Genomic DNA, 13168 nt, shown 5'->3' with positions numbered 1-13168 from the left:
CTAGCAGACCTGCTGATGCAGCCACATTTCCTATCCTATTGAGCAAGGCAGGTCACCCGTTACAGTCGTACCGGCATCACTTGTCACAGTAATGGCTGTTCTGAGCAAAGACACAGAATCTACTACGTTAGCCTGTTGTACACATTATGAATCTAGATCACATCATCACCACTGTAATTAGGATTTATGATGTAAAAAATGGACACCATGAGCAGTGTGGTTTGGTTATGAATAAATTAACAGTGTAATAAACATAGCGCATTATGAAACATGAGAGCGAACATTCAGTGACAGATACATTAAAACAGAGAATATGATATATATAATATTATACTGCTGATATTTTTATGTCTCTTTCTCTCATGGAAAGTAAAGCATGTGTAGATGTACTATTAGGGTGGTTGTTCCCATTCAGTCGCAGTGATATAAAAATCCTATTTAAAAGTGTGCTGATAAAATTGCTTTAATTTTTTTTACACAGCTGTCGCAGTGTCATGTGGAAAATATTTAGATAAATCTTTAATGAATGGATCAGTGTTTTGATTGGTGAGAAGATAACTAATCAGTGATCAAAACAATCAAAGAAAATTACTCAGAATAATTTGATGATCAGAAAATAGGTAATAAAGGTGGCGTGATTAAGGTGGGAGATGTGTTTTGTTGGCTTAGAAATCGTACAGCACAGGACACACAGGCTGTGAATGGCTACACCATCACTCAACACTGATGTTGTGATCAGTTTGAATAGGCACAAGGCCTCACTCTAACACTCTTACATGCAGCCAGTTACTATCGCTCTGAAGAAATGACCTGGACTGACTCCCCTCGACCGTATTGGGGAGAGGGGCAGTGGTCTCCAGCAAATCGTTCTACAAGAAAATGTGTGGCTTCTAGTCAGCTTAGTTTAGTTTATTTGAAGGGGACAATGCAATTTCATAAAACAAATGATTATACATGATTATACATACCAGAATTAGCCAGAAGGCTAGTTTTCATCTGTAGTCCACTCAAGGAAGCTCTGAGGAGGAGCTTCCCTGAGTGCTCTGAAATGGACGTCTGCCGTTAATGGAAAAAAGGAAAGGTTAATGTTGAGAGTAAGAAATCAAGTATTGAAGCAGAAATTTGTAGATTTTCACAAGATATCACAAGAAAGGTGCTACTCTGATGGTACTTTGTCTTGCATTGCTATTTTACTCTGTATTCTTAGGAAAGTATTAATGTTCCACATACGTGAATCCTCTTTTAAATGAAGTTTCAGTGAGCTTCTCCTTCTGGGATCTTATCTAAGCTGCCTCTGTAATGACTATATTACACAGTAAAAAGTCAACCCAGTCACTGATACACAAATATGATATGATTAGATATTAATAGCATTGTGTCTGTTATCTGTTGGTCTTATTCAAAGTAGATATTGTGTTCTAACAGGAACATACGTACGTCTTACTGAAGAAGAGGAGGCAGTGCATGTTTACAGAAAACTGATTAATAAAGTTAATATTGTTCCAGTGGTTTGAAATGAACATTGTGCATTTACTGCCAAATACAGATGAGAGTACACCACCTGGATCAGTACAAAGGAGAGGTCCTTTCATTAACTGCCTCTGTGCTCATATTTGGTCATCCTCCGGAGTACCTGGACCCATAATACCCACTTAATGAGGTCTTATCTTTGTGACAAATAGGTCTGAAATCTGAAACCCAAGGAAGCCATCCTGGCCTCTATTTCATAGCACACAGTAGCAACGCAGAGAGGAGGAAATAGTATGAGTGCTTACTTGAGAGCCTAGTTAGCCCAGGGCCCTTTCCTCAATTACTGCCTGTATCTACAGTATATTAGCAGTGAAAATGGTGTCTGGATCTCTGAGAGCTGAGTTGTGGCCCTTTCTAGAGTTGGCATAGGCAGATGCCCCAGATATATCTCAATGCCTTAAGTACTTCAACGTGAAAAGTTTTTATAGTATATGTGATATTATGACGTAAATAATGAATGTCTTTAAATCATAACTGTTTCAGTTTACCATACAGTATTATTTTATCAATATCTTTTTCTACATTTTAGTGTGACTGCATTCTGAAATGAAATAATGTCCATCTTCAGCCCATGCTACATCTTCTTGAGAGATTATGTTTGCGTCATACTCTGTGTTTATCTTCCAGAAGATGTTTGTCATCACAGACATCTGCCATCTGTTGGTTATAAAAGACAGTAAAACATGACTGTTGGTTCAGAGAGAGAGGAGGTGGCGACAGTCTTCAAACAACACAACACCGATCCAGCTCAGATCCAGTTTCAGCCTCTCACCCTCTGACCCGTGTGCCTTGTCCTGTCTTTCAGCCATCATCAACCCCAAGCAGGTCAAAGACAACAAGAGCTTCAACTTTGATTACTCCTACTGGTCCCACACCTCGGTAATTTGCTACGCACCATGTCACAAAGACACAAACATACACACAAGAACTTTCCTGAAGCCGTGCATTACTGCTTTCTTTCTACAGCCTGAGGACGTCAATTATGCCTCTCAGATGCAAGTGTACAAAGACATTGGAGAGGAAATGTTGCTGCATGCCTTTGAGGGCTACAATGTCTGCATTTTTGCTTATGGCCAGACTGGTGCTGGCAAGTCCTACACCATGATGGGGAAACAGGACGTCAAGGATCAGCAGGGAATCATTCCACTGGTGCGAACTCACTGCTATGTCTTGACCAGTTCAGATAGTAAATTAAAGAACGATGATTTGTAATTTATCAGATATGAAATCTTGTGTAAGTAATGATCCCACTTTTCATCTCCCAGCTGTGTGAAGACCTTTTCACAAAAATCAATGACAACATAGACAACAGCATGTCTTACTCAGTGGAGGTAAGCACGTGTCCTCCTCTTTAGTTTAGTCTGAATATGTTTATGTAAAACTAGAAAAACACAATACCAGAGGAGATATATTGAAACAAATACTTAGATTAGTAATACAAATACTGTTCTGCTGAATGTGTAAGAACCTCAACTTGAGCACTTGATTCTAATGTTTGTAATGAATCTGAACAGGTAAGCTACATGGAAATCTACTGTGAACGAGTGCGGGACTTACTGAACCCCAAGAATAAGGGCAACCTGCGAGTTCGAGAGCATCCTCTGATGGGACCCTACGTGGAGGACCTCTCTAAACTGGCTGTCACCTCATACACTGACATCCAGGACTTGATGGACTCTGGCAACAAGGCCAGGTAATGGTGCTATTTATATATTCACTGTTTGTGCAGGGAGCCTGGGGACATGCACCGTGTCTTGGCATTTAGTTATTTTTCTATTACAGGAACTGACAGACAAAAGTACATGTAACGTGGCTAACTTTTTATTAAATGTCACCACAATACAGACGTTTCAGAGGAATTAGAGGAACAGGCATCGACTGATTATTTGTATTTTTATCTTCATCTTCACTTTGAATTCTGTTTCTTGTTTGACAACTTGCTGCACAATCTGATGAAAATGTCTCAACTCCCTGTGCAGGACCGTGGCAGCTACCAACATGAATGAGACAAGCAGTCGCTCCCACGCTGTCTTTAACATCATCTTCACTCAGAAACGCCACGATGCTGAGACTGATAACACCTCTGAGAAGGCAGGGTTGTCTCCTCTTCCTGTGTGAATGTTTGAACTTGAACTATTGTGTGTAATTATCTGTGAGCTTCTTTAGGGAATTATTTCAAATCTTGTCTGAAATCATTGATTGCTTGATGTTTTTTTAAATTAAGCTTTCAGTAATAAAGATGAAAAGCTGTAATGTTTTCAGTTGATGTAATGTTTTGTTATTGGATGTTCTGTTGCAGGTCAGCAAAATAAGTTTGGTGGATTTAGCTGGTAGTGAGAGGGCAGATTCTACTGGAGCCAAAGGGACTAGGCTGAAGGTATAATGATTCCTCAGCTGCTTTTAATATTATTATAACATTCAGCTACAAATTTGAAAGAATGTTTTAAGCCTGTCTGGAAAACAGTAAAATAAAAACCATATTAAAGCTGTTAATCTGTGGAATTATCTCTCATTCTTTGTCTCTTGCTTTTAGGAGGGAGCAAATATCAACAAATCTCTGACTACACTGGGAAAAGTCATCTCTGCTCTGGCAGAAGTTGTATGTATTTTATTTACAGAACATATTCCACTGTGTCAGAAAAAGAAAATGACATAATAATAATAATAACAACAACAACAACAATAATAATAATAATAATAATAATAATAATATTACTTTACTCTCCATTTCAGGACTCTGGGTCAAATAAGGTAATTTATTTGAAATAAACTCTTTTTAATTTTTTTTACCTACATGCAATTTTTTATATAGATTATAATTTTATATTTTCAATGAACTTGCAGAATAAAAAGAAGAAGAAAGTGGAAAGCTTCATTCCCTACAGAGATTCCGTTTTGACATGGCTATTGAGAGAAAATCTGGGTATGAATCAAATATTTGTTGTTTGCAAAGAAAGTGTTTTTTTAAATTGTACCTAACGGTTAATTTTTTAAATTAATCTTGCCAGGTGGAAATTCCCGTACTGCGATGGTAGCTGCCCTGAGTCCAGCTGATATCAACTATGACGAGACCCTCAGCACACTCAGGTAGGGGAGCAGATGACACTCTGATGCAGGTTGTACATCACATACAGCTGCTGAATGGGGCTTTGAAGGACACTGATGTCAAACAAATATCTAACCTCAGCAGCTTGCATCAGTTCCAGACTTCAAAACCCCTTCCTGGGCTGCTGTACCAGAATCTGCAAAATCATGATGCGGATATAGGGTGTTCAGGGAATATGTGTGTGTGTCTTTCACCATCGACTGCTTGTCCAACAAACCCTCCTTTATTCTCACAGGTACGCAGACCGAGCTAAACAGATTCGCTGTAACGCCGTGATCAATGAAGATCCTAACAACAGACTGGTGCGGGAGCTGAAGGAGGAGGTGTCTCGCCTGAAAGATCTCCTCTTTGCTCAGGGCCTGGGTGACATCATTGAGAGTAAGTGGTGATCATTGGATTTCTATTACCATTAGTGCTATCTCTAGATTCAATGTCAAACATTTGATAGTGGTGTCATTCTTTTATAAGTACACTATTCTAAATAACACACTGTGAGTCACTTCAGCTCCACACAAAAGAATTGCACAAAATATTTTCCCATTAGCATGAACATTAGCTGTCTCTCACTTCAGGGGCCTTCAGTACTTCTGAGGACTGAATTGGCATTGAGCACTGTTGAATCACATGTCCTTGCCTACAGGGAGTTTAATCTCTTCCCGTCCTCAGCCTTGAACCATGAAGCTGTCGGACTGTTGCCCAGCAACACTGAAGTCGGCTGAAGTTTGTTATTTCATGATTAGCTAATGTCAAAGTTCTACCGGTGTCTGGCAGTAGAAGCCGTCATGTTAAGAGAGTATTGGAAGTAGAAGGGCCAAACTGGTTGCCTAAAATGGCTGAAGTATTGGTATTATAAGCATAACGGTTAAAATTATGTTGTATTATGTTTTTGTACATCCAGTCATAAGACACTCCATTCTCAGCCACTGAAGAGGCAGGAAGAATCTTAACATCATAAATACACAAAGCATCTTGGAATACAGTGAGCTGCACAGTATCCATACATTGGATCCCTTGCAGCTGCGATAAAAGAAGCCTGCACTCTGGTTAACATTTCAAGGAAATGGGACAGCCTTTGTTGCACTGCTGTGGGACATCCAGTCTTCAAATATAGCCTTTGAAGGAGGGGGTCCCTGAACTAGGACACAGTGATTGTGTGTTGCTCCATGTATAGATAGAACACAAAGCAGACATGGACTGAGTTGTCAACAGGAGGATGTGGATGGAGATGAACACACACAGATACTCTCCAGAGGACAGTGAGTGTGTGTGTTACTGTATTACTGTCTGGAGCCACCAAGATGGTTCATATTAACATTTAATAGAAGTTCTCTTGCTATTTTTAAACAGACCATGATGTCTTAAGGTACTGTGTATGGACTCTCTGCCCACCTCCTCCTGCTGTCTGCGCAGTTTATGTGTGAGGCATCACAACATAATTAATTAATCTCCACATATTCACAGAGAACACAGCAAGATGTGAATACACCTTGTCCTTCTCTTCACTGTATGTTCACATTTGTCACAAAATATGTTTATTCCGATGTTTTTTTTAAACCCAGGTAAATAATTTACAGCATTTGTCAGGAAAAGATTTCATTTCAGAAATTAAATGACAGTTGAGTCAAATGAACTGTGTTTTTACCTGAAGGCGTTATCTTGTCTCTGTCTCTGTCACTCTGTCTTCTACCAGCTTATCGAGCATCCGGTGCTGACATAGACGGTTTGAAATGTGTGTTTTCTGGCTCTTGCTTTTGCTCTTGTGGCCGCTTAGCTTCAACATTGCCTACTGTTAGCGTAAATATTAGATTTTTTTCTGCAGCACCCTAGTATCATGAAGCTTTTCAGAATGTTTTGGACCCACTGCATGAAACACTAACAACTAATAAATAGCATGTTTTCCAAGTCTTGAGTATTTGCCATGTCATGCGTTATGTATGTATGGGCTTTATACCTTTGGGATTGTTGGCAAAGCCCCTCAATGTTCCTGAACAAAGTAAAACAAAAATTCAGGTTATTTAATATCCTGTAATGTTGAATCTGATCTTTGTTTCTCTGATTAAGAAATTCTCCTGCTCAGTGTGTCAGGTTCTGTCACCTCCTTTACAGCCATTACAGAAGATAATTGGAGTGTTGTAACTGACATAATGTGGGTCTTTTGTTGATGTCATGTAGTTTTAAGTCATACATTTTTAGTGTCTTTTCAGAATACATGACTTAATCAACTAGGGATGCAATATTATATGGTCCATCTTGGCAGGCGACAGCGTGTCCAGATGGATGGACGTGATACACTTTCCAAATTTATTACTCTGTGTTGCCATAGCAGCAGCTGCAAGGTGGCTATTTTTTGTTTTGTGGAGTCTGTCATAGACCTGATGACAGGCTAAGGCACAAAACAGAAAACATGGTAAATTATTGTCAAAAATTGGGCCTATTGGTATTTGCAGGATAATAAATTATTCACGTTGTTGTTAAAATGTTTAATAAGACCAACAAAGTCTTTAGGTCATTCAAGCAAACCAAATTTCTTCTTCCAATCATTTTGTTGATGATGGTAATAACAGGGCAGCACACGGAGCATTCAGTACATGCTGCTTTTAATACAGTAATCTAAATTGAGAGTTGTGGTTGTCCAATTTGCTCGGCTGGAAATACGACCCTCAGAAATGACCCATTATGTCTTTGCACAAGACCAGCCTAGTGTGTTAACTGCATTTTCCATACTTGATGACTAATTTTATATTTGCTGATGAGGACACATGATTGGGAGTGAGCAGCAGAACCCCCTTTGCTTACTAGAGCTCTTGAAATAGCAGATAAGCAGCACGGCGGTTGGACATGTTGATGTTCATGCATATGATGTTTGATTTAATATCTGCATTTTCTTTGATTATGGCTGCGATGGCCTCCCCAATATGCTTAAAGTTGTGCCTTTGCGCTTGTCCTGTTGGTGCTGCCCTTGCTTATATACTACAAATTCAAATTTGTCTCTGTGAATTTAAATGAATTGTTTAAGGCCACATATCTTCTTTCTTTTCTATTCTCTTCTCTTCCTTATCTGTTTGCATTCTCCATTTTTTTATTCCTTATTATTGATTACCCTTACTCCACTTCTTGCACTCTCACCTTATCCTTGTCCTACCGGACAGACCTATCCGATTACAAGAACAATAACAATAAAGGCGAAGCAGTGAATCAAAGGGATGATCTCTCCACAGTGACCAATGCCATGACGGGGATGAGTCCCTCTCCATCTCTCTCAGCCTTATCCAGCCGTGCTGGATCCATTGCCAGTCTGCACGATCGCATCATGTTCAGCCCCGGCAGCGAAGAGGCCATCGAGAGGCTGAAGGTGAGCCCGCATAACACACACTGACATATGTCTCTCATCAGCTGCAAATGATTAGATCATATGTTAAGAAAGTTCTTATAGTTCTCTCTTTGTAAGGCCAGCAGTATTCTAGATGCATTGGTTTTGCAAGGAAATAAATTATAATAAAAAAACAACAATAAATTACTTTCTTGATACTGTCCAACTTTTCCACACTGATCCGTTTGTTTGTCCTATAAACCTTCAAGTGTTTCTGACAGTATCATTTTCTGACAGTATCAGAGAAAAAAAGAGCAGAGGGTAGACAGACAACCTGGGCTTGCGCTCGCCGTTCGTCACTTCGCCATAGGCAAAGTAAATTCCAGAGTGGCTACAAGGTTTTTAGCCTGTGTATCCACAGTGGCGTTTTTATTTTTAGGAAAGCCTACAACTTTTTTGGACTTGCGAAAATCCCCAAGCGATAATATAAGAAAACAATAGCATGCAGCTATTTCCGTATGCTGACGGAAATAGCCGAAGTGACCCGAACGCTCCCGATCATTAAATATGCACTGGGGTCATGACCTCCTCTCGTCCAATAAAGAAAAAAAGGATTCTATTTTTACAAGCTAAATCCGCGAATTGGTGTACGACAAGGCGAGGACGATCGATCAAAAAAAATTAAAATAGAGTGTTTTATAGTAGATTTTGTGTTAAAATTCTAATTGAACAACAAATGGTGAATGCTGAGAGGGGGGAGGAGTGGTGACAGACCGATCAGAAGGTAAATGAAAGATATTATCAATACTTTTTTGTAGTCGTAGACATTTGATCGCTATGACCGGCAGGAATAACCAGTGATGTATGTAAATGTGTATTCACCTCGCTTGCTATTTTTCATGCCTTTTTAAATTGAAATGAAAAATCGTATTGTCGAGTAAAAAACAAAACAAACTAAACTGTGACATACCAATGGTGTTGTCTAAGTCAAAGTTAAAATGTCTTCTAGTCTAAGTAAAACTTACAAGTAAACATTGAGTAATATTTTGTATGACTGTATCTTCACATAGTGAATGCAAGTTTTGGATTGTTGAATCTCACATTTATACAGTGCCTGCATATAGTAGAATAGAAATAAAGATAGTTAAGCTTGAACTATTGACTTTAGTGCATTTTTGAAGGTAAACCGAACAGAAGATTTTTTCCCTCAGAATGCACCAGAATGCAGGAAAACAACCTCTGTGTGGGGGTATCCCCCCACACCCCCCACAACGAGCGTGGTTTTACACCCCCCAACAATTGAAAACTTGCATTCACTATGTGAAGATACAGTCATACAAAATATTACTCAATCTTTACTTGTAAGTTTTACTTGCTATTATAGCAAGCCGCTGTCTTGGACACAGAATGTGACTTTTTGTGGCTTACTCAATTCTTTTACACTGAGCCACAGTGGCTTATTCATACTACCTCCTAGACGTAGTGCAAGCCCAGACAACTGAAGACAAAGGAAGATCAAACTACAGACAACAATGCAGACTTGAACTGGAGGATTTCTGGTTGATGTTCATTATTTATTACAGCCTGATTATTTTCTATAATACTGGCTTGATGCTAACATTTTAATGTGACTCAACAGTAAATGTACATTTGTTTAGGGCCAATTGAGAACAAAAAGTGTCCCCTCCTTCGTCATTAAGGAACATTAGAACAGAGTGATATATTGAGTTTTAATAGTCTTTGGACAGTGGTGATATGCTGTGGCATGCAGGACGATGTTTCTGCATCAAACTACAAATCAGTGCTTGGTTCAGATCTATCTGTTGTTATATACTGTATAGTCATCTAAAGAAAGAAAAATGTTTTACCGTCTCTCAACTTGAGGAGATGTGATAGTGTATTTTGCTTTAAGTACCACTGTCACTTGAATATTCAGGAAACAGAGAAAATCATTGCTGAACTCAATGAGACTTGGGAAGAGAAACTTCGCAGGACCGAAGCTATCAGAATGGAAAGGTGAGATGTGCAATCTATTTATGAGATTCTTTTTATTTTATTGGTGTGATTCAATTTTTTTTAGAGTCTCCCTTTTCCTCTCATAAAACACCAAAGCAAATATTAACTGTGGGGAAAAAACAGTAACTCCTAAAACAGAAGGAATATTGCAACAACAAAATGTTTAAACTAATGAAGCTTTTGTTTTTAACAATAGTTAGGATGGCTTCATATGTTGATTAAAGAGTAGCATGGACTGATCGTTTCTCAGTTCTCAATATTATGTAACAGCTAATAGTTTTTGGTAAATAAACACTTAGTTGCTGTAGTATAGACTGACAAAGTAGATTAAACTGGTTGTATTGGTGAAGTAAAAATATTATGTATAAATTAAAAATGTGTAAGCAGAGCCTGTGGGTATTCAGCATCTGACATCCCTTCACAGAGAGGCTTTGCTGGCAGAGATGGGCGTAGCAATGCGAGAAGATGGCGGGACAGTGGGTGTGTTCAGTCCTAAGAAGGTAAGGCAGCATTAAACAACTCCTGTAGTCTGCTGTGATACCATAACCATTATTATAATCACTACTAAAATACCTGTTTATTTGCCCCAAAGCCCTCTGATAGCCCTAGAAAGCCCCAGCCTGTGTTTATCGACACAGTTGGGCTGTTTTCCCCCAACGAGGTTTGTAGCTGTGAAGTGTTTAAAGCTCTCTCCTTCTCTGAGTGCTCTGGTCTCACTTCAACAGAAGCCTCATCAAAACAGACCAGGTTGTGTTTTCTTTTTAATGTTGTCTTAAATCTGCTTCATTGCTCCCTTTAAACATGCCCTGAAAGGCAGCAATGGGTGTAAACAAGGAGTAGATGATGGCAGTGGCTCCATGTCAGTGGTTTATGGCCTGTAGTCCCGTCACATCTGACTGAGACTACATTAAACACTGTGAACTGGTGGGAACTGGACTGCATGGATTTAACTGTTACTGATTTTCTGCTGTAGCTATGGGTGTTTTTTCTTCAGCGGTGCTGTTTGTGCATACTGTATGGGAAATGAGTTGCCTCTGTATAATACCTATCTGTACCCATAATTCCATATTCTGTGTCAGACGCCCCACCTAGTGAACCTTAATGAGGATCCTCTGATGTCTGAGTGCTTGCTGTACTACATTAAAGACGGGACGACCAGGTTCGATATTGTCAGACATTTTAAGATTTTAACCTGAAGGATTGATGGATGTTCTTACTTTCCTAAAATCCATGATTTATTTACTTGACATTTTAATAAATCAAAATGTACTCAGGTTTCATCTGATATCACTGTCACCCGTTCTATCTTAGGGTGGGCCGTGTCGACGCCAGCAGTCGTCAGGATATCGTCCTCAGCGGTCACTTCATTAAGGATGAGCACTGCATCTTTGCCAGTACTACCGGGCCAATGGGAGAAAGTGGGTGATGTTTATCTGACGTCACTGGTCTGCCATTTTGTACGGAACAGTTTAATATTGACAGACAGGAGAAGCCTCATGTTGCTCTCTCTGTTTCTAAGCAGCAGTTGTGTTAGAGCCCTGTGAAGGAGCTGAGACTTATGTCAATGGCAAGAGGGTGACTGAGCCCACTGTCCTCAAATCAGGTCAGCAAGATTTCTACTGTTATTACTTTTTCAAAAGTTACATGTGACACCACTCCATTCATATACTTGAACCCATTTTGGTTTTTTTATTCTCACAAAGGAAATCGTATCATCCTGGGTAAGAGCCATGTGTTCCGGTTCAACCACCCTGTACAGGCCAGGGCTGACAGGGAGAGGACACCCTGTGCTGAGACGCCAGCTGAGCCTGTGGACTGGGCCTTCGCACAGAGGGAGCTGCTGGACAAACAGGGAATTGACATGAAGCAGGAAATGGATCAGAGGTACTGTAGGACAACAACGATCCCTTCAGCAGTACAGTTAGAAGACAGACAGGTTAGGTAGCTGACTTGAGTCTTACCACCACAATGCAGATGTGAGTAACCAATATAGAAGCCATGAATGAAGAGTAATACCACTGATGAATGAAATGACAAACTACAGAGTGCACAATAACCCCAGGATACACAAACCTGACTTTAAATAATTTAGTTATTTGTTCTGGCGTGGCCCAAAGGTGACAGTATGTCCTGCATCTACCGTCTAGAGAGTAAATAACCATTTTCATACATAACGGCAATATCAGAAATTATTGCAGGACACTCCACACAGCCTAAGAGAACAGAAAGACATGGAACAACAGTGTATATCACTGATTAGTATTTCAGGTGGGACACAAACTCTCTTGTCTCTGTGTGTGTTCCTTAAGGCTGCAGGAGCTGGAGGATCAGTATCGCAAAGAGCGGGAGGAGGCCAACAACCTTCTGGAGCAGCAAAGACTGGTACAGTAGCGAGCGCTTCAGAAAGCCATATCTGAAGAGTTTGTTTTTACATAATATTAGCTTTACAGTACTACAAACATATTTAGTTATGCTAAAATGTGCCTGTTCACGTCTGTAACTAACAATTTTGTAGGATTATGAGAGCAAGCTGGAGGCTCTTCAGAAGCAAGTGGACCGTTATTACCCAGAAGGCCCTGAGGAAGAGGAGGAGCCAGATGAGGAAGGTATTAAAACTTATTGGACAGGTTTACCTTTAAATTGGGGAGAGCAAATTCTCACCCAGTGATGTTGTTTGGTTCCACAGTGCAATGGACAGAGAGGGAGAGGGAGCTGGCTGTGTGGAGCTTCCGTAGGTGGAGGTGCTACCAGTTCACCTCCCTGCGTGACCTGTTATGGGGGAATGCCATCTTCCTGAAGGAGGCTAATGCCATCAGTGTGGAGCTCAAGAAGAAGGTCCAACACGTTGTTGGTTTTTAACCTCCATCATATCCACTGACTGCTGCTGCGAGACGCCAGGAAACATTAATGTTTGTTTCCCCACAGGTCCAGTTCCAGTTTGTCCTGCTCACAGACACTCTCTACTCCCCCCTGCCTCCAGACCTTTTGCCCCCAGAGGCAAGTAAAGACAGAGAGCTTCAACACTTCCCACGCACCATTGTGGCTGTGGAGGTGCAAGACCAAAAAAATGGAGCCACACACTACTGGACATTAGAAAAATTAAGGTATATGATCACATGGCATGTTCAAAGGTTGGAGGTTCACACTGCTGATATACGTACAGTTCTGTAAATGTGGGATTTTGTTTAGCTGACCCACAAGTGGAC

At 40.1% G+C, this 13168-nt stretch overlaps 1 protein-coding gene across 4 annotated transcripts in view; it reads left to right on the top strand.

Annotated features, from left to right (window-relative positions):
* kif1aa (kinesin family member 1Aa) overlaps positions 1 to 13168 on the top strand; it is a 41789-nt gene that overhangs the window by 9978 nt on the left and 18643 nt on the right. For 2 of the 4 annotated variants that reach the window (XM_068320119.1, XM_068320117.1), the window contains exons 3-25: positions 2336 to 2409; positions 2497 to 2679; positions 2796 to 2861; positions 3045 to 3223; positions 3510 to 3621; positions 3830 to 3907; positions 4064 to 4129; positions 4264 to 4281; positions 4375 to 4453; positions 4539 to 4617; positions 4872 to 5014; positions 6327 to 6365; positions 7855 to 7988; positions 9883 to 9962; positions 10387 to 10462; positions 11042 to 11121; positions 11274 to 11380; positions 11485 to 11565; positions 11666 to 11846; positions 12272 to 12344; positions 12478 to 12568; positions 12649 to 12797; positions 12888 to 13066. In XM_068320119.1, the coding sequence (XP_068176220.1) occupies positions 2336 to 2409; positions 2497 to 2679; positions 2796 to 2861; positions 3045 to 3223; positions 3510 to 3621; positions 3830 to 3907; positions 4064 to 4129; positions 4264 to 4281; positions 4375 to 4453; positions 4539 to 4617; positions 4872 to 5014; positions 6327 to 6365; positions 7855 to 7988; positions 9883 to 9962; positions 10387 to 10462; positions 11042 to 11121; positions 11274 to 11380; positions 11485 to 11565; positions 11666 to 11846; positions 12272 to 12344; positions 12478 to 12568; positions 12649 to 12797; positions 12888 to 13066 (2347 nt within the window). The remainder of the gene's footprint in view (positions 1 to 2335; positions 2410 to 2496; positions 2680 to 2795; positions 2862 to 3044; positions 3224 to 3509; positions 3622 to 3829; positions 3908 to 4063; positions 4130 to 4263; positions 4282 to 4374; positions 4454 to 4538; positions 4618 to 4871; positions 5015 to 6326; positions 6366 to 7854; positions 7989 to 9882; positions 9963 to 10386; positions 10463 to 11041; positions 11122 to 11273; positions 11381 to 11484; positions 11566 to 11665; positions 11847 to 12271; positions 12345 to 12477; positions 12569 to 12648; positions 12798 to 12887; positions 13067 to 13168) is intronic. The other 2 variants (XM_068320120.1, XM_068320121.1) reach the window with 1 other exon arrangement.

The sequence above is a fragment of the Antennarius striatus genome, chromosome 7 (assembly GCF_040054535.1).
Source record: "Antennarius striatus isolate MH-2024 chromosome 7, ASM4005453v1, whole genome shotgun sequence".
Classification (NCBI taxonomy): Eukaryota; Metazoa; Chordata; class Actinopteri; order Lophiiformes; family Antennariidae; genus Antennarius; species Antennarius striatus.
This window is presented reverse-complemented; position numbering and strand designations above follow the sequence as displayed.